At 41.4% G+C, this 25,845-nt stretch overlaps 1 protein-coding gene across 1 annotated transcript; it reads left to right on the top strand.

The window, feature by feature from the left end:
• The first annotated feature begins 6,225 nt into the window (after positions 1-6,225).
• Positions 6,226-13,511, top strand: LOC133419139 (cytochrome P450 26A1). Its single transcript, XM_061708151.1, has 7 exons — positions 6,226-6,413; positions 7,897-8,121; positions 9,605-9,895; positions 11,261-11,410; positions 11,530-11,664; positions 11,792-11,938; positions 13,003-13,511. Exons 1-7 carry the CDS (start codon positions 6,228-6,230, stop codon positions 13,324-13,326), a joined length of 1,458 nt encoding a protein of 485 aa, XP_061564135.1. The 5' UTR covers positions 6,226-6,227; the 3' UTR covers positions 13,327-13,511.
• Positions 13,512-25,845: the final 12,334 nt, after the last annotated feature.

The raw sequence follows: 25,845 nt of genomic DNA, 5'->3' as shown, positions 1-25,845 counted from the left end.
CACGTCACAGGACACGTCACTGGACACGTCACAGGACACGTCACAGGACACGTCACAGGACACGTCCCTGGAAACATCACAGGACACGTCACTGGACACGTCACTGGACACGTCACAGGACACGTCCCTGGACACGTCCCTGGAAACATCACTGGACACGTCACTGGACACGTCACTGGACACGTCCCTGGACACGTCACTGCACACGTCACTGGACACGTCCCTGGACACGTCACTGCACACGTCACTGGACACGTCCCTGGACACGTCACTGCACACGTCACTGGACACGTCACTGGACACGTCCCTGCACACGTCACTGGACACGTCACTGCACACGTCACTGGACACGTCACTGCACACGTCACTGGACACGTCACTGCACACGTCCCTGGACACGTCACTGGACACGTCACTGGACACGTCACTGGACACGTCACTGCACACGTCACTGGACACGTCACTGGACACGTCACTGCACACGTCACTGGACACGTCCCTGGACACGTCACTGCACACGTCACAGGACACGTCCCTGGACACGTCACTGCACACGTCACTGGACACGTCCCTGGACACGTCACTGCACACGTCACTGGACACGTCACTGGACACGTCACTGCACACGTCACTGGACACGTCACTGCACACGTCCCTGCACACGTCACTGCACACGTCCCTGGACACGTCACTGCACACGTCACTGGACACGTCCCTGGACACGTCACTGCACACGTCACTGGACACGTCCCTGGACACGTCACTGCACACGTCACTGGACACGTCACTGGACACGTCACTGCACACGTCACTGGACACGTCACTGCACACGTCCCTGCACACGGGGGTCCGGCTAGTCTTTTCTTTTTATTAAAAATTCTTGAATTTACAAACAAACAAGACACATTAGAAAAGGCCTGGACTGAGTGGACAAATGAATGAAATAGGAAAGAGAAAATAAGGAACAAAAAATACTAAATTAAATTAAATAAATACATTATCTAAACATCCTAAATATTATGAAAAAATAATGACAGATAAAATAAATAAATGTAGCTTAAATTAAAAAGAAAACGAGGATAAAATAAATTTTGCACTTATTTCATTTCATTTTTCATTTTATTCTTTATTTCATTCAAAAAACAAAACAATTTAATACAAACACAAATACAAATGTTCCTAACTTATGAATGAAAAGGGAGCAGAAAGAAGAAGAATCTTATCTGATCTGCCCCTTTCACAAATAACATAAATTAATAATAATAATTAAAAAAAAAAGTGAATAAAAACAACTAAAATAAAATTAAAATAACATTAAATAAATTTACCACCGCCTTCGGGTATGTCAACCAAACTCAACATTTTTCGTTATATTTCCTTAACATACAGGTTTTAATTGTTCTTTTGAATGTAATGTTTGATTTGATTCTTTGTTTTCTGTATCCAGATTGTTCCATAAACTGATTCCTTTCACAGAAACAAAACGTTCCATCAATTTAGTCCTGAATCTTGTTTTTATAAAAATCTCTCTTCCTTTTAAGTTAAACTTGCTTTCTCTTTTTTCAAATCTTTTCTGAATGTTGAAAACCCTTATTGTTTCCTTCTGGTTATACAACACTTCAATCAGAATCTATTCATTTATAACTGAACGTAATTCAGCAGTTTGTTTGCAGATTTATAGTTCATATACTTGAGGGATTTACAAGACAACTTAAATTTGTTACAAAAGTCATTAAAGATGGTGGAGTTTTCATGAATTAGTGAGTGTAGAATTTGGCCGTTATGAGGATTGTGTTTGTCTCTTTTCCATCACGACTCCGTACATGTTATCTACATTTCAGTTCAACAGATACATTCTTTTGTCTAAAACATTCTTCCACTTGGTTCCAGAATCTTTGAGGAGAAAATATGTGAAAATATGTGAAAATATGTGAAAATATGTGAAAATATGTTCTGCGGTTTCATTTCAGAGTTGCAAAATGAGCATACATTACTTTCAAAATTAAATCTTAATCTAAGGAATTCCTGAGAAGGATAGACATCATTAATTAGTTAAAAATGTAATTCTTTAGCTTTGGCTGGTTCTGTTTTTAACTGTAATACTTTGTCAGGATCCATATCTCTGAAATCAAGTCTCTATTTATCCGTTTTGGGTAAAAGTCATTTGTCAAATGATGTCTGATTAAAAGGCTGTTACATTTTTTTGTCAAGGAATTGTATATCAGCAATAAATAGTTGCTACTTTGTGGTTGTTTGATTTTCACGCCCATCATTTCCTGCATCCCTTCAGTCCTGCTGTTAACGGGAGCATTATTTGACAGGACGTTACTGGACTATTAATGATGCTAGCCCAGAAATATTAATTTAAAATGGATAATATGGGATGTTGAGTATTTGATCCTTCAAAATACACGACCCATGACATGAATTCATTACACTTTGTGAACATTATACGATAAAGAGAAAAAAAAAACAATTCTATCACTTTATTTGATATTAATTCAGTCATTGGTCTTTATTTAACCAGGCAGGTCATTAAGAACATTCTTATTTACAATGACGGCCTGGCAAGAGACAAGGAAGTGGTTTAGGGAGTAAAAACAGTAAAATTGTAGCTCTACAAAAGGTAGAAAACCATTAGGGAGCATTTTTCGACGAAGCAGCAGAAATCGACAGAACACGGGTGTCACAGGTGCCAAAAAGTGATTTCCTGCCAGAATGTGATTTCTGGCCGCGGGAGCGCGCACAGCGATAGCGCTAAAACGTCATATTTTCAGATTATGAAGCTCAAGAATGAGATCAAGTCATATTTAGGTAAAAACAACTTTTCATTAACTGTATTTGGACTTCAATCCATTTTTGGCAGGTGAAAATGCCTATTTTGTGTTGTAATGGTCCTTTAAAAGAGTTAAAAGCAATCCTGTAAGCTCCAGCAGGTAAAAAGACCCATTTTCAGGGATAGGGTTGCCACCTTTCAGAAATAGAAATAAGGGACGCCCTGATTTCAGCAGCGCAGGAGCCAAAAAAAAGCCCCAAAACTTCTAAACTGAATAAACATGTGTTTATTTTATATGAAAAAACAAAATGCTTTGATTTAAAGTTTAAAGTGCTTTAATAGCATTGAATTTTCATGACCGTACAGACAGCCAACCATACTAGCAACTGAAATATCCTCCTATGCTACGTATGTCCACATCAGCCCAGATGTAGAATATGGTGTAAAGGTTAGTTTATTTCAATAATTCAACTAGAATATGGTGTAAAAGTTAATTTATTTCAATAATTCAACTAGAATATGGTGTAAAAGTTAACTTATTTCAATAATTCAACTAGAATATGGTGTAAAAGTTAATTTATTTCAATAATTCAACTAGAATATGGTGTAAACGTTAATTTATTTCAATAATTCAACTAGAATATGGTGTAAAAGTTAACTTATTTCAATAATTCAACTAGAATATGGTGTAAAAGTTAATTTATTTCAATAATTCAACTAGAATATGGTGTAAAAGTTAATGAAAATACGGTACAAATCGTGTCCCGTATTAGTTCAATACGGGACGCAACATTTTTTTCTCAAATAAAGGACAATTCCGTATTTTACGGGACGGGTGGCGACCCTAGGGACGACACCGGGACCGGGACCCGCAGGACCAGCAGGACCGGGACCCGCAGGACCGGGACCTGCAGGACCGGGCTCCGCGCCTGCGCTGTGAAAGCAGCACGCCGGCGGCGGGAGCGCGCCTCTGTTTGTTTTGCTGCACGCGTGTGCGCGTCCCCGCTGACCCGCGGTTGAACCGGAGACTGATATCACTGGAACACGCACGGGCGCGGGAGCGCGCAGGCCGGGGTCTCCGACCGGTGAACGGGGGGTGATGGGGGGGTGATGGGGGGGGTTCAATTCAGTTCAATTCAATTCATTTTTATTTCTACAGCGTTTATTCCAACATAGTTGTCTCCAGGATCTTTCCAGAACATGAACATAAACCCCCATCAATTATTACATTAACAGGTAAAAAAAAAAACCTTTAGGAAGGAAGAAACCTCGACCAGGACCTCCTAATTCTTACTGTATTCCCTGCTCTATACACATATTTTATATATAAAATATGTGTATAGAGGGAATATATACATTCCACATGTCATTTTTCCTAGAGTAAATATTGCGCCTGCATTTTTATACACACAACCAAGCATTTCCGTTGTATATACTCAATATTTTAGTTTTTATTGCATATTTATGCACATCTACTCAAAAAAAAATGTCATGCCGAGTTGCCTAACATTGCTATTTGCTTAAAGGTTTTACTTGCGCTTACTCCATTTTTTTAGGTTTATTTACAAAATTGCATAGCAATCAAATTTACTCAATAGTTATGAAAAATAAAAAAAATAAAAATGTTTTACCTATTTAATTGAGTAGGTAGGCGTGGGGTGGGGGTCCATTTATTCATACAAGAAGTAAAAGTTGACCCAAACACCCGGCGGGGGGGGGGGGCATTAGGGGTGAAAACAGCTCAGAGATAAAACATTAGAATAAAAAAGGGCCGATTTAAACCTGCAGGGGGGGAATTAGGGGGTAATGGGGGGGAATTAGGGGGATTAGTCTCTGTTAGAGCTGGACCCCCCCATGACCCCCCCATTCCTGATCCAGCGGTAACAAGGTGATGGCAGCACACTGAAAAAAATATAACCTCTGTCACACCTAATATTCTACTGTTTACTCAGGATAAATCATTCATTTAGCTTCACTTTTTATTGAATATACAGGACTGTCTCAGAAAATTAGAATATTGTGATAAAGTTCTTTATTTTCTGTAATGCAATTTAAAAAAAAAAAAAAAATGTCATACATTCTGGATTCATTACAAATCAACTGAAATATTGCAAGACTTTTATTATTTTAATATTGCTGATTATGGTTTACAGTTTAAGATTAAGATTCCCAGAATATTCTAATTTTTTGAGATAGGATATTTGAGTTTTCTTAAGCTGTAAACCATAATCAGCAATATTAAAATAATAAAAGGCTTGCAATATTTCAATTGATTTGTAATGAATCCAGAATGGATGACATTTTTGCATTACAGAAAATAAAGGACTTTATCACAATATTCTAATTTTCTGAGACAGTCCTGTAAATTATTTTTGAATTACCGCCAGAAAATGTAAAGACAATAAATGTAAAAAAAAAAAATGCTTTGATCAAAATTGAAAAAAAATAAATAAATTAATCTGGTGATTTGTTGTCAGTTTATAATATTGTAAAGTAAAAAAAAATAAAAAATACATTTCATCGATAGATATAAATTAGAAAACTTAGTTTTAATAAGCAAACTAATATAAATTAGAAAACTTAGTTTTAATAAGCAAACTAATATTTTTCAACTATTAGAATGAGGAAAAAAATAAATATTGGTTTACTTTTTTCAGTAGACGCGCCCCGCGGGGGGCGGGGCCAGAGACCAGGGGGCGGGGCCAGTGACCAGGGGGCGGGGCCAGTGACACCCCCTAATTAAAGATGAACTTTGCGTGAACTAGACTGGTGCGTGGGAGGAAGGTGCGCGGCCCCGCCGCCTATAAAAGCGGCCGCAGCGCAGAGAGCAGGATCAGTCTCCTGGAGCAGAACCTGCAACCCCTAGACCTGGAGCTGGACCTGGACCTGGGATCTAAACCTGAACCTGAAACCCAGATCTACAGGACCTGAACCTGAAACTTCTAGACCTGGACCTGGAGCCCAGATCTAGACCTGAACCCGGAGCTGAGACCCGGAGACAGTCCCGAGATCTGATACCTGAACCATTTAGACCTGAGATCTAAACCTGAGTCCTGAGATTTAGACCTGAACCTGGACCTGGACCCCAGATCTAGACCTAAACCTGAGATTTAGACCTGAACCTGGACCTGGACTCCAGATCTAGACCTAAACCTGAGAATTAGACCTGAACCTGGACCTGGACCCCAGATCTAGACCTAAACCTCAGATTTAGACCTGAGATCTGGACCTGAACCTGAGTCCTGAACCCGTGATCTAAACCTGATACCTGAAACCTGAGATTTCGACCTGAACCCGACACCTGAGACCCTCTAAACCCGGACCCGGAGCCGAGATCTGGACCTGATATCTGATACCTGAACCTGAACCCCGGACCCAGACCCCAGACCCAGAGACCCGGACCTGAACCCGGACCCGGAGACCGACCCGGACCTGAACCCGACCCCCCGTGATGGCCGTGAGCGCGCTGCTCGCCCTCGTGCTGTGCACGCTCATCCTCCCCGTCCTCCTCTTCCTCGTGTCCGTGAAGCTGTGGGAGGTTTACAGCAGCCGCGGGGACGCGCGCTGCGCGCTCCCGCTGCCGCCCGGATCCATGGGACTCCCGTTCCTGGGGGAGACCCTACAACTGTTGTTACAGGTAAAACTATTATTAATATTAATTATTATTAATGTTAATGTTCCTGGGGGAGACGTTAAAATTACTGTTACAGGTAATTATTATTAATTATTATTATTAATGTTCCTGGGGGAGACGTTACAATTACTACTACAGGTAATTATTATTAATTATTATTATTAATGTTCCTGGGGGAGACGTTACAGTTACTGTTACAGGTAATTATTATTATTATTATTCATATTAATGTTCCTGGGGGAGACGTTACAGTTACTGTTACAGGTAATTATTATTAATTATTATTATTAATGTTCCTGGGGGAGACGTTACAATTACTGTTACAGGTAATTATTATTAATTATTATTATTAATGTTCCTGGGGGAGACGTTACAGTTACTACTACAGGTAATTATTATTATTAATGTTCCTGGGGGAGACCCTCCAATTACTGCTACAGGTAATTATTATTAATTATTATTAATATTAATGTTCCTGGCGGAGACGTTACAATTACTGTTACAGGTAAAACTATTATTATTATTATTATTATTATTATTATTATTATTATTAATGTTCCTGGGGGAGACGTTACAGTTACTGCTACAGGTAATTATTATTAATTAATATTATTAATGTTCCTGGGGGAGACCCTGCAATTACTGCTGCAGGTAATTATTATTATTATTATTATTATTATTATTATTATTATTATTATTAATATTATTAATGTTCCTGGGGGAGACTCTGCAATTACTGCTGCAGGTAATTATTATTAATTATTATTATTATTATTATTAATGTTCCTGGGGGAGACTCTCCAGCTGCCCCTGCAGGTAAAACTATTATTAATTAATATTATTATTATTATACCTGGGGGAGACTCTGCAATTACTGCTACAGGTAAAACTATTATTATTATTATTATTATTATTATTATTATTATTATTTTACTATTATTCATTAATATTAACCCTGGGGGAGACTCTCCAGCTGCTGTTACGGGTAATTATTATTATTATTATTATTATTATTAATAATATTACTGTTCCTGGGGGAGACGCTGCAGGTCATTATTATTATTATTATTATTATTATTATTATTATTGTTGTTGTTGTGTTTCCTCTGCGTGGGAAACTGATCAGTGACATCATCACGGCAGAAAGTCAAACATATTGATCGGTTCCTGATGCCTCTCCAGGGCCGTCTCTAGCTTTCTGGCGGTCCGGGGGCAGACCCTAGAGCCCCCCCCCCCGATCCGGTTCCAGTTCCTGGTCCTGGTTCTGTTCTAGTTCCTAACCCCTCTCTCCTCCCACAGCGGAGGAAGTTCCTGGTCCTGGTTCTGTTCTAGTCCCTAACCCCTCTCCTCCCACAGAGGAGGAAGTTCCTGGTTCTGGTTCTGTTCTAGTTCTAGTTCCTAACCCCCCTCTCCTCCCACAGAGGAGGAAGTTCCTGGTTCTGGTTCTGTTCTAGTTCTAGTTCCTAACCCAGCGTTTGTGTTACAGCGGAGGAAGTTCCTGCGGATGAAGCGTCAGAAGTACGGCCTGATCTACCGGACGCACCTGTTCGGCCGGCCCACGGTGCGGGTGGGCGGGGCCGCGCTGGTGAAGCAGGTGCTGCTGGGAGAAACCCGGCTGGTGGCGGCGCAGTGGCCGGCGTCGGTGCGGAGCATCCTGGGGGCGAACACGCTGTCCAGCATGCACGGGGGGGCGCACCGGGACCACAAGAAGGTGAGACCTCACCCTCTCACCCTCATCCTTTCACCCTCTCACCCTCACCCTTTCACCCTCATCCTTTCACCCTCTCACCCTCATCCTTTCACCCTCTCACCCTCACCCTTTCACCCTCATCCTTTCACCCTCTCACCCTCACCCTTTCACCCTCATCCTTTCACCCTCTCACCCTCATCCTTTCACCCTCATCCTTTCACCCTCTCACCCTCATCCTTTCACCCTCATCCTTTCACCCTCTCACCCTCATCCTTTCACCCTCATCCTTTCATCCTCTCACCCTCACCCTTTCACCCTCTCACCCTCACCCTCTCACCCTCATCCTTTCACCCTCTCACCCTCATCCTTTCACCCTCACCCTCACCCTCTCACCCTCATCCTTTCACCCTCACCCTCACCCTCTCACACTCATCCTCTCACACTCATCCTTTCACCCTCTCACCCTCATCCTTTCACCCTCACCTTCATCCCCTCACCCTCTCACCCTCATCCTTTCACCCTCACCCTCTCACCCTCATCCCCTCACCCTCTCACACTCATCCTCTCACCCTCATCCTTTCACCCTCTCACCCTCATCCTTTCACCCTCATCCTTTCACCCTCTCACCCTCATCCTTTCACCCTCATCCTATCACCCTCTCACCCTCATCCTTTCACCCTCATCCTTTCACCCTCACCCTCTCACCCTCACCCTTTCACCCTCTCACTCTCTCATCCTTTCACCCTCATCCTTTCACCCTCTCACCCTCATCCTTTCACCCTCTCACCCTCACCCTTTCACTCTCTCACCCTTTCACCCTCTCACCAGGGTTATAATAGTTTTGAATTTTTCATTTTAGTTTAGTTTTGATTTCGTTTTGACTTTTTCCTCCTTCAATTCAGTTAATTTTAATTCATTTTTAGTGTGGGTTTGCTAGTTTTTATTAGTTTTTATATTTTCAAAAATGCTTAGTTTTAATTTAGTTTTTACTAGTTTTAGTTTTTTCACACGTTGGGTTATTTGTCAGGTTCGGGATTTTAAAAGGTAAGAGTCGTCACGGGCCGTGAGACGTTAAGGTGCCGTAGCTTATTGACAGGGACGAAAACGGAGAAAACTATATCTATAATTTTAGTTAGTTTTAGTTAGTTTTCTAAACACGCAATATAGTTTCAGTTAGTTATCGTTTTTGTCTTTTAATTTTCGTTTTTATTTAGTTCAGTTAACGAAATTGGTTTTTCAATTTTAGGGTGCTTTCACCTCTGTCCAGTTTGGAGCAGTTGTTCCGAAACGGGGAGCGTTTCCCCCTAAAGATCGGTTAGTTTGGTACATGTGAACACAGCAATCGCTCCACAAATGAGAAACGAAACAGCTGTATCGATTTAGCCCCTGAATCGGAAAAAAAACAAACGGGACACCGGTCTGAAAGCACCCATAGTTTTCGTTATTTTGTTCGTTTTTGTGAACGAGAATAACCTTGCCTTTCACCCTCTCACCCTCTCACCAGGCCATCCTGCGGGCCTTCTCCCGGGACGCCCTGCAGCTCTACCTCCCGGTGGTGCAGGAGGAGGTCCGGGCCGCCGTGAGTTCCTGGCTGGCCAGCGACCCGGCCGGCGACCCGGTCCTGGTCTACCCGGAGATGCGGCGGCTCTGGTTCCGGGTGGCCATGCGGATCCTGCTGGGCTTCCAGCCGGACCAGATCCAGGACCAGGAGCAGGTCCTGATCGAGGCCTTCGAGGAGATGACCCGGAACCTGTTCTCCCTGCCCATTGACGTTCCCTTCAGCGGCCTGTACCGGGTAAGGAGACTAATCACTTCATAAATGTAATGAAGGATATGAACATTTCTGCATTTGTAGACGGTAGAAAGTACCGGGATAGAAGATTTACAAGAAGGTGAAAAGAAGGCGAAAGGTTGCGCGAAGCAGGATTTGTAGGAACTCCAGACCAGATCAAGCTCAGCTGGAAGACGCTGGAAAAGGCGACTCCTACTGGGCTGTTGATTATCCACCGTGCTGCTGTTATTGTTGTTGTGTATACAGGGATAACCCTGTTAGCTCACGCATGTAAACGGAATATTCCCAATGTTTCAGTAACCGGAATATTAGCAATAACCCGAATTTTGACTGCATGTAAACGTAGTCCTTGTTAATGCCCTTGGTGATTCCCTTGGTGTTGCCCTAGGTGTTGCCCTTGGTGTTGCCCTTGGTGATTCCCTTGGTGATTCCCTAGGTGTTGCCCTTGGTGTTGCCCTTGGTAATGCCCTTGGTGATGCCCTTGGTGATTCCCTTGGTGATTCCCTTGGTAATGCCCTTGGTAATGCCCTAGGTGTTGCCCTTGGTGTTGCCCTTGGTGTTGCCCTTGGTAATGCCCTTGGTAATGCCCTAGGTGTTGCCCTTGGTGTTGCCCTTGGTGATGCCCTTGGTGATGCCCTTGGTGATGCCCTTGGTGATGCCCTTGGTAATGCCCTAGGTGATGCCCTAGGTGTTGCCCTTGGTAATGCCCTTGTTAATGCCCTTGGTAATGCCCTTGTTAATGCCCTTGGTAATGCCCTAGGTGATGCCCTTGGTGATTCCCTTGGTGATTCCCTTGGTGATTCCCTTGTTGATTCCCTTGGTGTTGCCCTTGGTAATGCCCTAGGTGTTGCCCTTGGTGATTCCCTTGGTGATTCCCTTGGTAATGCCCTAGGTGTTGCCCTTGGTAATGCCCTAGGTGTTGCCCTTGGTGATTCCCTTGGTGATTCCCTTGGTGATTCCCTTGGTAATGCCCATGGTGCTGCCCTTGGTAATGCCCTCGGTGATTCCCTTGGTGATTCCCTTGGTAATGCCCTAGGTGTTGCCCTTGGTAATGCCCTTGGTAATGCCCTAGCTGTTGCCCTCGGTGATTCCCTTGGTGATTCCCTTGGTGATTCCCTTGGTGATTCCCTTGGTAATGCCCTCGGTGCTGCCCTTGGTCTGGCGGGTTGTTAAAAAGACGCTAAGACCTTCCTTAAATGTGACAAACCTGGGACCTGCTACTGTTGGAGAAACGCAAGACCAGGAGGAGACTAATCACTTCATAAATGGAATGAAAGATATGAACATTTCTGCATTTGTAGATGTGCATTTTGACTGCATGTAAACGTAGACTGACCTCAGGCCCCGCCCCTCTCCCCCCCCCCCCAGGGCCTCAAGGCCAGGAACTTCATCCACTCCAAGATCGAGGAGAACATCCAGAAGAAGCTGCAGGAGCCGGACTCGGGTTCCCAGTACCGGGACGCCCTGCAGGAGCTGATCGACAGCAGCCGGAGGAGCGGCGAGCCGCTCAGCATGCAGGTGAGCAGAAGCCCCTCCCACTCCCCCGTCGGCCCCCCCGATGGCCCCACCTGACTCCTGACCCCCGCCCGATGACCTGACCCCTAGCTGACCCCTGACCCCCCTCTCTGTCCCCCCAGGCCATCAAGGAGTCGGCCACGGAGCTGCTGTTCGGGGGCCACGAGACCACGGCCAGCACGGCCACGTCCCTGATCATGTTCCTGGGCCTGAATCCGGACGTGGTGGTGAAGCTGAGGCAGGAGCTGCTGGAGCAGGTACCTTACCTTACCTCCTTATCTACCTCCCTCCCTACCTACCTCCCTATGTACCTACTAGGATGCCCCGATCTTCCTCTACGTATCTACCTACCTGTGTTAAAGGACGGGTATGTGATCTCTTTAGGAGCAGCGGGGCATGGACCTGCAGAATCTGAGCATGGAGACGCTACAGCAGCTAACGTACGCCGGCTGCGTCATCAAGGAGACCCTGAGGATCAATCCGCCGGTGCCGGGCGGGTTCCGGGTGGCCCTGAAGACCTTCGAGCTGGGCGTAAGTTACCCTCTAGCGCGGGGGTCAAGCTTTTTCAAAAATGTTTGAAAATAGAAAAAGATGGGGGAGGGAAATATATTTTTTGTTTTAATGTCGTTTTTGTAGGACAAACGTTTTCCAATGTTGTAAAAATGCGTAGAATAAATATTACATTTCAACATTTCTGTTAACGAAGATTTATACGGAAGAGTATCAGGGCCATGCAGGAGAAAAAATATTTGAGAGGGGAAGAATTTTTTTTTATTATGCACTTCGAGAAAAAACATCCAAGTGATCGCCGCGACTTCGTGGCGCTCGAAACCCGGAGACTGTTGGGGGGGGGGGACTGATAAGAGGGGGGGCCGAGGAAGGCGTGGTGTTGAGGGAGGTGTGGTTATCAGCAAGTGTGTGTGTGTAGCGGTAAGTCTGTGAACTTTCAGTCGGCTCGTCAGTTCTGAAAACAGTCCACAGATGTTCCTGAGAGGGGAGGGTTAGTGGGGGCAGAGGCACCTTGTTTACATTCCACCAGGAAGATTGTGACCAGAGCGATCGGCCAAAACCGCCCTGTCAAGGCCAGATTATAGAATCAACAATTATATTGCAAAACAGACGGACTCAGTAATTTTCCGTCTGCCTTGATTCTCTGGTTCATCAATGGCGACTCCAATCAGACGAATTTGTAATCAATTCCCGCCAAGCCGAGCTTCTAACTTCTCCAAGGTCTTATCCATCTTGCCAATGAGCTCAAAGACCGCCGCCAGCCTGCGATTCTGCTCGAGAATCGCATCCAGCTTACGGCTTTGCTCCCCCAGCGTTAAAGTCTGAGTGTTGATCGCCTTGCTTGACCCTTCAGCCACGTCCGGCAGCTCTGAAAGGGCCAAAACAGCTGTCGACGACTTACGCGTTTGTCGGTATACCAGGAATCCCCCTCCTCCAATCAAGAGAAATCTGCTCCAGACATATTTGTTTTTTGTTTTTGGCTCTAAAACATTTTGGGTTGCCGTCCCCTGACCTAGCGTAGCCGCGGCGCCGCGCCGGCCCCTCTCACAACCATCTAACCTCCCCCTCTCACCTTATCCCTGCAGGGCTACCAGATCCCCCGCGGCTGGAACGTGATCTACAGCATCTGCGACACCCACGACGTGGCGGAGCTGCCGGACCGGGAGGAGTTCCGTCCGGACCGGTTCCTGGGCCCGACCCCCCCGGACCGGTTCCAGTACGTCCCGTTCGGGGGCGGCGCCCGCATGTGCGTGGGGAGGGAGTTCGCCACGGTGGTGCTGAAGGTTCTGCTGGTGGAGCTGGTGTCGCGCTGCCGCTGGACGCTGCTCAACGGGCCGCCCGCCATGAAGACGGGCCCCACCGTGTACCCGCTGGACCACCTGCCCACCCGCTTCACCCGCCTGGCCTGAGCCGGGGGGTCGGGGAGAAACCAGAACCAGAACCAGGGGGGGGCCAGAACTGACCCGGGTCACCATTGTCTCCTGTATCTTTGTACATTAGCAACAGGGACACCTTAGCAACCAGGAGAGGCCTTAGCAACCGAGAGAGCCTGTGCATCCAGGGTGAGACGCCTTAGCAACCAGGAGGCCTTAGCAACCAGGAGGCCTTAGCAACCGGGAGGCCTTAGCAACCGAGAGAGCCTGTGCATCCAGGGTGAGACGCCTTAGCAACCAGGAGGCCTTAGCAACCGGGAGGCCTTAGCAACCGGGACGCCCTAGCAACCAGGAGAGCTGAGGGGGAACCAGAACCAGCCCGGACCGGGTCGTCATTGTCTCCTGTATATTTGTACATATGTAGATTGTAGATTGGAGTATCTTGTATCTGATGATCTGCTGTGAATATTCTTTAACAAATGCACTATACGATGATGACGTAACACTTTACTCAGCTGTACATATGTAATGTAGCCTGTTTATGACTTTTGTATCTTACCCAGAGTTATTTAAGTTGTTTTTATTTAATAAAACCGTTTTTCAGAACTTTAGTGTTTGGGGTTTTTGCTTGAAAACATCCTGTTTCCCTTTTACATACATACATACATACATACATACATACATTAATTCATATATACATTAATACATACATACATATATACACACATATATACATTAATACATACATACATTTATACATATATACATTAATACGTATATACATTACATTTTTATTACATTTTGAGGAGATTATTATAAAAAAAACTTTTTTATGCATAACATGGTGCATTATGTAATAACAATTCTAAAGAGTTTATTTGTGTGTTATTATATTTGGAGTTGTATACATAGATTTATTGGGCTATATAGCTCTAAGGGAAATTGCATAAAAAACAACAAAAGTCACTCTTGTATAAATTCATTGTTAAACAAACAACAATAATAGGTATTATTACATAATGCACCATGTTATTACATTTCCTAGAAAATAAAAAAGTTTCAAGTGCATTTTATAATCTTCTCAAATGCAATAACAAAATTTATTACAAAATGCAGCTCAACAAGGGTGTTTAATTGTTAAAATACATACACACATACACACATACACACATACGTTGTTCGGCCACAACAAATAATAGTCAAGTCCATTACGTTTGGATTTTAACTTTCGCTGGATTTTTTTGGAGAGTTGTAAAACTATACATTTTTGAAAACTATAATGTATAAGCAATCAGAAAACCAATGTTTCCATTTGCACAGGTGTCTGCATGGCGGCCATCTTGGATTTTTCAAAACGGTGTCCAAAAAAACTTAATTTTGTAATTTCTCAGCTTCTGAATAAGTAAGAACACTGATTTTAACTGCTAAACTATGGGGGTATTATTGTTCCAATATTATTTGTGTGTGCGTATCTCAATCTGTGTGTGCGTAAAAAGATTTGTGTGTCTGTATTCAGATTTGTGTGTGCGTAAAAAGACTTGTGTGTCTGTATTCAGATTTGTGTGTGTGTAAAAAAGATTTGTGTGTCTGTATTAAGATCTGTGTGTGCGTAAAAAAGATTTGTGTGTCTGTATTAAGATCTGTGTGTGCTAAAAGGATTTGTGTGTCTGTATTCATATTTATATGTGCGCAAAAATCAGCCGGGAGCTCTCGATTGGCTGTCTTTGCACACGTGGATTTTGACACACTTCTGCCGCGGCAAATCTGTAAAAAGATCTGTGTGTAAAACGATTTGTGTGTCCGTAACTTTTCCTTTGCCCTGAGCTCGGACTCACAGGCTCACGCCAGGCTACAGCAATGCAGCCTTCACACCACTAGTCGGCGCGTAGCACTCAGTCAGTACGTTTACCTGCAGCAGTTCCATCGGGTTTCTGATCATATTAGACCTTGTTTGGACTTTTATACTGCATGCAAACACCTGAACCCCATCTACTTCGGACCTATGTCGGACATTTAGTAATCGGGTTGCATATGGAGTAAGATAACTTCCAAAAAGATGTGTTCATGTTATAACTATTCGTATTCATAATGATAAACATTTGTATGTAAATAAAAACGTTGTACTCAAAATTCTGCTGTCACGCACATGAGTCTGATAAATTATTAGGGTTAGGATTGTTTTTATATGAGTAAGAAATTAGGTAAGAAATTGACCTTTTACGTCTCATTTTTCATTCACACGCACTAATATACTTGGGAAACAGTTAGGCACCAAATATAATATATTTATTTTCTCAGATGGCAAAAATAAGAACTTTATTGATCCCACATAGGAGTAATTCATGTTATATCAGCTATAGAGAACAAGGTAGTGCCGAAAAAAACAATAGTCTATCCTCCCCCTAACCCGTTCACACAGAGCCGGGTATTTACAAAAACGGATATTTCCCCCTCTACGTTTTGAAAAATTCCATCGTTTACACGAGATCGTTTTCAAAATATCTTCGTTTACACGAACCCGCATAAATACGCTGTTAACGTCATGCCAGCCAATCAGAATCCTGGAAAAAACATCAACAAATGACACGTGTAACTTCCAGTTAAGGCTGATTTATGGTTCCGCGTTACACCAACGCAGAGCTACGGTGTAGGGTACGCGGTGACGCACACCGTACGGCATCGCCGCGTACCCTACGCCGTAGCTCTGCGTTGGTGTAACGCGGGACCAGAATTCAGGCTTTACTTCCAAGATGAACCAGAGTCTTTGGTTTGGAGTGACAGAGAAGTGGAGTTACTTTTAAGTGTGACGTTAGAATATAAAACAGGTAAAATACAAGAAAATATTGACGGTTACAAACTAATTGTAACCACAGGTGTCACTCATGACGCTGGTGACGTTTCTGTCTCATAATGTGACGTTCTGAAGAATAAATGTCCGTTTCCCTCCGTTTACAAGCAAACGTGGAGACGGAGTTTTTAAAATTCTACACTTTGGCCGGAGTTTTCAGAAATGATGGTTTTTGGAGACTTTGAGCTCCGTTTTCGTGTAAAAGAACAAACAAAACGCATGAAAACACCAGCGTTTTTGCTACGTGTAAACGGGGCCTTAACTAAACCAGACCAAACCAACAGGGAGGTTTATGTATATACCTGTATGTATATAACTGTATATGAGCAGGGATCACAGCAGCAAAGTGGCAGAGAGACTGACCCCTCCGGACCACCTCGACCCCCTCGACCCCCCTTGACCCCCCCGGCCCGGATTAAGACATGCTAATGGTATCGTTAGCATGGTTGTTGGCGGCTCATTGTGATTATTCAAGTAGAGAGTTAATCCAGCAGGTCAGAGGGAGGTCAGCCTGGTGGGGGGGGCAGGGGACCTGGACCTGGACCTGGAAACCTGGACCTGGACCAGGACCAGGAACCAGGACCAGGTCCTGGTTCCAGCCCCCACGCCCCCACCAGGTGAACCAGGTCCTGAACCAAGTGGGGGGGGTGGGGGCCAGGGTTGCCACCCGTCCTTTGAAATATGGAATTTTTACACATGAACAACGAACTAACAATAATGAACAAAATAAAGGACAAGATACATTAAAGACAGAAACATGTGTTGGTTCTCTCTGTTATTTATTGATGTCATAATCTACAGGTGAAGGTCGGATAATTAGAATATATTGCAAAACTTCATTCGTAGTAAATTCAACTAAAGGTGAAACAAATATATTATTTCCCGCTACATTCAAAGTGAGATATTTAAAGCCTTTATTTGTTATAATTTTATGATTATGGCTCACAGTTTATGAAAACCCCAAATAAAAAAATATCTTTAATATTATGAAATCAATAAACAATTAAATCATCAAAATTATAACAAATAAAGGCTTAAAATATCTTGCTTTGCATGTAATGAGACTATGTAATATATGAATTTCACCTTTTAAGTTGATTATAAGTAAATTTTTACACCATATTGTAATTTCCCGACCTTTAATTCATTATGTAGATTTGTGTTACGTTGTCCTTTCAGAAACACGTCATTGTTTAATGTTTAATTCATTGAACTGGTTTCAGCCCAAATCTAGAGTCAGTTTCACCGGCTTCACTTCCTTTTTAAATGTGTTTATTTTCACTGTTTTTCCTCCATATTTAAAATAACTCATGATTCTATAAAACTCTCCGTACTCACTCAGACATGTGAATTTTTCTTTGTTCCTAGAATTTTAAAAGAGGTTAAAGGTAAAAGATCATTTTATTTTAAAGCTCCATCAGATTGGAATAATCTTCCTCTTTTTGCGTTCTATTACCTCTTTTCATTGTTTTAAGTTGTCATTATACTCTCATCTTAAAACAAATTGCCTATGTTTTTAATTTATTTATGTATTTTTGTCCTTTTGTTTTAGTTTTTTTCTCTCTGTTATGTTATATTCATTTCATTGTTCCGGTTATTTGTCTATGTTGTAACTAGACTTATGTGTGTAGGGCTTCTGTGTGGGAGGGTGAGCAAGATTCATACAGCCCCTCCAGTCCTTTGTTTCAGAAACTTTATCTTCTCAACATTTATAACATACATATTTATCAGACATGTGTTTTTATTTATAAGGTTTTAAAGCAGGAAAGCATGTCCATACTTATGCAACCTGTCGAGCGTTAGATCTGCATCCTCCAAAATGTGTTACAACCAGGGCTAAATATGCACTACGGTACAGGGGGGTCAAACTATGGAATAATATTCCCATTTAGCAAAAAAATGCTTCTCTGTACAAGGTTTTAAAGGATGTCTGAAACACTACTTCATTTTAGTTTTGTAAATGGAACTGCTCCGGCATGAGTAATGGATGTACCGACACATTTTATCGTCTTGTGTATCTCCTTGAAATTATTTTTTGTTTGTGTTTATTTGGTTTGTTATTTAGTCGTTTATTTTTTGTTTGTTTCTTAATTATTAAATTGTACTCTTTATCGTTATTCATGTATCCGATTTTTTTTTTTGTGTAAGTTCTTTGTAATTTTCATTTATTTCTATCATCTATATATTTCTAACTGCTCATTTGTATATTTTGTTTTTATAAGTATGATATTAAATTTTATGTTAACTATAGGTGGAGGCGCCTGATAAGCTCTTTGAGTTTTCGCCTCTTCCTGCACTTTAATTTGTAAAGTTGTTACTTTTATTTGTGTAATTTTTAACTGTGTAAATAAAGAAATAAATCTAAAAATCTAAAAAAGATGTCTGTGTGTTTGTTTTATGTCATGTATGTCTAGACTGTAATGGGATTTATTGTAATATAATGTTTTCTTGGGACCCCGTTGAAAATGAGAAGTTACATCTCAAGGGGCTAAACTTTAATAAATTCTAAAATAGGTAGGGGGGGGGGTCGTGGTCCCCCCATCAGAAGGGGGTGTGAGAGTCCTGGTCCCCCCATCAGAAGGGGGGGTGAGAGTCCTGGTCCCCCCATCAGAAGGGGGGTGAGAGTCCTGGTCCCCCCATCAGAAGGGGGGTGAGAGTCCTGGTCTCCCCATCAGAAGGGGGGGTGAGAGTCCTGGTCCCCCCATCAGAAGGGGGGGTGAGAGTCCTGGTCCCCCCATCAGAAGGGGGGGTGAGAGTCCTGGTCCCCCCATCAGAAGGGGGGTGAGAGTCCTGGTCTCCCCATCAGAAGGGGGGGTGAGAGTCCTGGTCCCCCCATCAGAAGGGGGGGTGAGAGTCCTGGTCCCCCCATCAGAAGGGGGGTGAGAGTCCTGGTCTCCCCATCAGAAGGGGGGGTGAGAGTCCTGGTCTCCCCATCAGAAGGGGGGTGTGAGAGTCCTGGTCTCCCCATCAGAAGGGGGGGTGAGAGTCCTGGTCCCCCCATCAGAAGGGGGGGTGAGAGTCCTGGTCCCCCCATCAGAAGGGGGGTGAGAGTCCTGGTCCCCTCCAGGAACCGAGGTCTTTATGACGGGGCTTTTTCTGCAGCTTCCCCTGACGGTCCAGGTCACACTCACCTGTGAGATCCTCCGGCCTCTGGGTGACCTGGTCCTGGTCCTGGGGGGGTCCAGGGTCTGGGGGGGTCCAGGTCTGCCGGCTCCATCCGGTTTATGAGGTGGTGTTTCCACGTCAACGACGCCGCAGGACCAGCTTTATTACCGTCCCTCAGATGTTTGAGGTGAAGGTGGGAACTTTGTAAAAGTTCAGTCCCCAGACCCCCCCAGACCCCCCCAGACCCCCCCGGACCCCCCCGGACCCCTGGACCACTAGACCCCCCCCCATCATCAATATCTGGGGAGTAAAAGAACAAAGGTGATCGATTGTTGGGACTGACTGTAAAGTAACGGCTGTGGAAACATAAAGCCAGTTAAGGCCCCGTTTCCACGGAGCAAAAACGCTGGTGTTTTCATCATTTTGTCCGTTCGTTTACACGAAAACGAAGCTCAAAGTCTCCAAAAACCATCATTTCTGAAAACTCCGGCCAAAGTGTAGAATTTTAAAACCTCCGTCTCCACGTTTCCTTGTAAACGGAGAGAAACGGACATTTATTCTTCAGAACGTCACATTATGAGACAGAAACGTCACCACACTGCAAAAACTCCAAATCTTAACAAGAATATTTGTCTTATTTCTAGTTAAAATGTTTCATTTTTAGTCAAAAAAATCTCATTACACTTAAAACAAGACTCATCACTGGAAAAAAGTGAAGATTTACTTGAAAAAGGTGAAAATTGTAAAATAACAAATTATTTATCTGGTAATTACTCTTGTTTTAAGTGTAAAGAGATTTTTTGACTAAAAATGAGACATTTTAACTAGAAATAAGACAAATATTCCTGGTAAGATTGTGAGTTTTTGCAGTGCAGCGTCATGAGTGACACCTGTGTTTACAATTAGTTTGTAACCGTCAATATTTTCTTGTATTTTACCTGTTTTATATTCTAAAGTCACACTTAAAAGTAACTCCACTTCTCTGTCACTCCAAACCAAAGACTCTGGTCCGTCTTGGAAGTAAAGCCTGATTTATGGTCCCGCGTTAAATCGACGCAGAGCTACGGCGTAGGGTACGCGGCGATGCGCGCCGTACGGTGTGCGTCTCCGCGTACCCTACGCCGTAGCTCTGCGTTGGTGTAACGCGGAACCATAAATCATGCTTAACTGGAAGTTACTCGTGTCATTTGTTGATGTTTTTTCCAGGATTCTGATTGGCTAGCATGACGTTAACAGCGATTTTATGCGGATTCATGTAAATGAAGAGATTTTGAAAACGATCTCGTGTGTAAATGATGGCATTTTTCAAAACGTAGAGGGGGAAATATCTGTTTTGTAAATACCCGGCTATGTGGAAACGGGGGCCTGAGAGCTACTTTTACAAAAATGAAAGTGGACGAGAGCTACTCATGTTTTGTAACATTTATTCCATACTGCATTTTAACCCAAACAAACTTAACTGTAACAGTTAACATTTTGTATCAAAACACCACGAACAATATTTAAATCAGCTGCATGTGCATTTTGGCTTTCTGTATGTATTTTTTGTGTTTATCTCACACTTTTAATGAAATAAGAATGCTATCAAAACAAAATGCAATTACAAATAGAGATGTTGTTAATTCACTCATCATTTGTTATATCTGCCCATCTCACAAGAGTATTCACATGCATAGTGACATGTGTGATGTACACATCTTTTTTAATTAGTGAGATGATTGGAGCTGCATGGAGCCAACACGAGAGCTGATAACTCTGATCCAGCTGCCACTCAGGAAGGTTTTCATACCAGAATATCATTTATAGACATGGATCTTTTCAATAATTATAAGCAGGTTTTGTCACCTTGAGTGGTGCTGATATCTGGTCTGGAACATGGACTAATATAGGGCATCACACGGGCTGCATGGAGGCAAAGAAGGAAACTGCGGAAGCGTTTTGCGTAGAAAGTCTCGTACTGGCAAAAAAACAAAATACTTTTTTTTTTGGGGCAGAATTTAGAGCAGAGTTGTTCAAAAGTCATCTGAGTAAAGATGGTAAAAGGTTTTGCCACTCTGTGAAAGTATTATCGGATAAGGAAGGTTTAAAAGCATGGTTGGAGCGAATAGAGGATTTCAGTGAAAATGACAATGACAGAAATGACAATGGAGAGCAGTTTTCTCTCCAAACGACCTGATTAATTATGATAACGATGTCTGACAGACTGCAGGAGGATTATGTTGATGATTCAACTCCTTTAACTATTTAAATCAGCACATTCCTCCAACTAACGGCCGAGGAGTTTATCTTTACATGAGAGCTTTGGTGTCAGTATCACCTGGGATGACCTTTAAATGACCTTTACATCTATACAGCTGTACTGCAGTCTAACCATGGATGTATTATAGAAACTGGATCGGACGTCAAAAATGGCCGCCCATTCATTTCAATGCATTCTGCTCAGCCAGCGCATCCGTGTCACTACCTGATGTGAGTCGCTACCCGATTTGAGTCACGCATGCGCAGTTGCGTCCAACAACAGGGAATGTTATGCTATATAAGGGTATTGATGCAAAAAATCTTTATATTATTTTTGGCAAAAAATATTTATATTATTTTTAGCAAGCATAGCTAAGCATGATAGCCAAATTACCTTTCAAGATGTAATTACTCATAGAACGAGTAATCTTCCATTTGTCAGCTTTTCCCAAACTAGGATGAAACTTCCGGATTCCATGTAGGCATGGAGATGATGGAAAACATTAAAGTCGCTCATTTTAATCAATAATCGGGTAATGACAACACTACTTCTCCACTGAAATGCACATGTTGGACGCGACTGCGCATGCGTGACTCAAATCGGGTAGCGGACTCACATCAGGTAGTGACAATCCGCCGAAAAAATCTCTGACTTCCGGGTTTACTTCCGCATACAGCGGCCCATAGAGCATGCGCAGTTGAGTCACCTCCCATGATGCTCTGGGGCCTCCCATCATGCCCCGGGGCAATGACGCGAGTATTAATATAATATGTATTAATATAATATCTTAATTAATGTATATTATTACATGTATAGCATTACATATATTATTAATGTATTAATATAATATAATTATATAATATATATTAATATAAAACATCCGTGGAATGCACGGACACGGCTGTGACGTCAGCCGTGACGTCACGCCCAGAAAGAGACTTTTCTTTTACTTTTCTGGCCGTTATAAAACATTTTTGACGGATATAAAGTCCATGACTTAAAAATATAGAATACAAAGATTAGTAATAGCCGGTGATTACAGCTGGAGGTTCCTGTGAACAGTTTTAGAGGCTTCTCTTTTACTATTGCGGTCTATGGGAAAAAAGCTTTCTGGGCCGCATGGGATTTTTGGTTGCAGTACCGCGGCTGGACACTGGGAAAAAATCGGCGCGCCTTCTGAGTGCCAGACCCGGGGGCTGAGTCTAACCCATCAAAATCAGAAATTACACACACATATATATATATATATATATATATATATATATATATATATATATATATATATATATATATATATATATATATATATACTTTCTTTTTACTTACTGTCTCAGAACATTTGAATATTGTGATAAAGTTCTTTATTTTCTGTAATGCATTTAAAAAAACTAAAATGTCCTACATTCTGGATTCATTACAAATCAACTGAAATATTGCAAGCCTTTTATTATTTTAATATTGCTGATTATGGCTTACAGTTTAAGATTAAGATTCCCAGAATATTCTAATTTGAGATAGGATATTTGAGTTTTCTTAAACTGTAAGACATGATCAGCAATATTAAAATAATAAAAGGCTTGCAATATTTCAGTTGATTTGTAATGAATCCAGAATGGATGACATTTTTGTATTACAGAAAATCACAATATTCCAAATTTCTGAGACAGTCCTGTATTTCTATTTATATATATATATATATATATATATATATATATATATATATATATATATATATATATATATATATATATATATATATATATATATATACATATAGTTGTGTAAAAAAGTGTTTGCCCCTTCCTGATTTTATTTTTTTGCATGTTTGTCGCACTTAAATGTTTCAGATCATCAAACAAATTCAAATATTAGACAAACCTACACAGCCGTGTGTGAAGAAGTTACGTGTTCTATATAATAATATATAATACGGTTTCTGCTGCTGTTGAGATTCTCACTGGATCTTATTCTCAGGACGTACACTTTTTATCTTTATTTTTTAAATCTTTTCTATCTCTATAAGGGTGTTTGGTTTCTGGGGTTTGTAAATGCCAGTGCTGAGTGAGACGGTGAAACCTCCCAAAGGGTCAATAAAGTCTGAGCTGTTTGTAAAGTCGTTTAATAAAGTGCTTCATAATTAGAGTTGTTATATTTTAATGACATTTTAAAACACATTTCAACATTGTCACTATTTACTGAACAGAAACTACGGTGTGTGAACTCTACCTGCTTCTACCAGGAATGTTGAGGTCTCTGGGACGACCGTTGTCTGGTAACACAATGCAAAGGAGGAAAGACATCAGCTCTGGCCTCAGAAAAGCAGCAGGTTCTAGAAGTGTCTCTGCTTCAGCAGAGACAACAGTGTCATCAGCGTATCAGCAGAGACAACAGTGTCATCAGCGTATCAGCAGAGTCGTACGGACCTGGATAACGAGCTGGTGACGACCGTTAATCTGAATAACCCCCCCGTAACTCCCCTTTTACTGTCCTGCAGGATTTCACACTCCTTTACAGATTCTCTGGTGGAGAATAAAAAGTAAGTAAAGAAAAGAAGAACTAAAAATTTACATTTCAGCAAAGTAAATAAACATTGAAACTTTTAAATATATAATAAATCTACGAACATACGTGTTAAACATCATATAAAACAACAAAAAGATCAACTTTGGGTGAAAACTTGGACGACAACTTTGGACATTTTTGCCGCTACTGGAGGATGAAGGTGAAGATTCAAATGATCATTCAGAGGTCGACCCCATATTTACTGCACTAATGCAAAATAATAATAATAATAATAATAATAATAATAATAATAATAATAATAATAATGATAATAATAATGATAATAATAATAATAATAATTACAATAATAATAATAATAATAATAATAATTACAATAATAATAATAATAATGATAATAATAATAATAATAATCATACGAATAATAGTAATAATAATACAAATAACATTAATAACAGTGATAATAATAACAATAATAATAATGATGATAATAATAATAATAAAAACAAAAATAGTAATAATAGTAATAATAATACAAATAACAGTAGTAATAATAATAATGATAACAATAATAATAATGATGATAATAATAATAATAATAATAATAATGATAATAATAATGATAATAATAATAATAATAATGATAATAATAAAAACAAAAATAGTAATAATAGTAATAATAATACAAATAACAGTAATAATAATAATAATAATAATGATAACAATAATAATAATAATAATAATAATGATAATAATAATAATAATACTAAAAACAAAAATAATAATAATAATAATAATAATAATAATAATAATAATAATAATAATAATAATAATAATAATAATAGTGGTGTAACGATGGTGTAAGAACTGTTGGAACTGAACTGGATCAAGAGAACCAGCTCCTGAAAGCCTAACAAGGGTTTTTTCCATATTTTAACCCTAGAGTTGTTTCCTTGACAGGTTTTTAGAGGTTTGACACGTCCCCCCTCACTGCTGCAGGCTGGATCAGGAACAATGGAGGAGACAGACGACTGGCTCCTAATTACTCAGCACTTACTGCTCAGTTAAGAGACTATTCCTTCCTGTTCCTGCCACAGGTATCTGCTCTTTTACCGCCTTTTACCGCCTTTTACCGCCTTTTACCGCCTCTCAGCACTTCTCACACTGAGCACGTGCAGAACCAGCAGGAAGTGTTTGTATTTTATTTTTAAAGGAAAAGAACCAGGGACATTACATATTAATAATAACATTTTCATGTAATTATGCTAGATTATTTGCATCTTTAGTCCCTGGTTGAAGTAAAAGAAGGTTCCAGACTCACATACATTATATACAGTCCAAGAAATGATGACACACGGCAGTAAAATACACTAATAAATACACTTTAGAAGAAAACACAATAAAATACACTAAGATATAAGTCAAAACACACTAAGATGTAATATGAGTGCAGACACAGAAGTGTGCCGGAGACGTCCACCTGATGAATCTGCCAATAAATCAAAGTCGTGGGGTTTGAGTGAACTATTGGCCTTGGATGGCGATAAATACAGAATAAATACAAGTTAGAGGACAGAGGTCGAGCAGAGGTCACGGGGGTGAGTGTTTGGTCACAAGTCTAGTTTAGTTTAGTGTTTCACAGTTTTAAAGGTATACAGGAAAATATGAGAGATAAATACTATACGGTGCAGAAAGAGAAGCCTCCGCCCAAGTTGTTGTAAAGTTGTAAAGAACACAAGATTAACACACAAAAACAAAAACTACACAAAAGTGATGGCAAACTAATAATGCAATATATAGATAATAATAAAGAATAAAGACAAAAAATAAGTGTGTGTGAGTG

Source organism: Cololabis saira, chromosome 19, assembly GCF_033807715.1.
Source record: "Cololabis saira isolate AMF1-May2022 chromosome 19, fColSai1.1, whole genome shotgun sequence".
NCBI classification, from domain to species: Eukaryota; Metazoa; Chordata; class Actinopteri; order Beloniformes; family Belonidae; genus Cololabis; species Cololabis saira.
This window is presented reverse-complemented; position numbering and strand designations above follow the sequence as displayed.

Coding starts and splice junctions, on each gene's coding strand:
- LOC133419139 (XM_061708151.1), top strand. CDS start 6,228: ATGGCCGTGAGCGCGCTGCTCGCCCTCGTGCTGTGCACGCTCATCCTC. Junction 6,414..7,896: donor CCCTACAACTGTTGTTACAG/GTAAAACTATTA, acceptor TTTGTGTTACAG/CGGAGGAAGTTCCTGCGGAT. Junction 9,896..11,260: donor CCTTCAGCGGCCTGTACCGG/GTAAGGAGACTA, acceptor CCCCCCCCCCAG/GGCCTCAAGGCCAGGAACTT.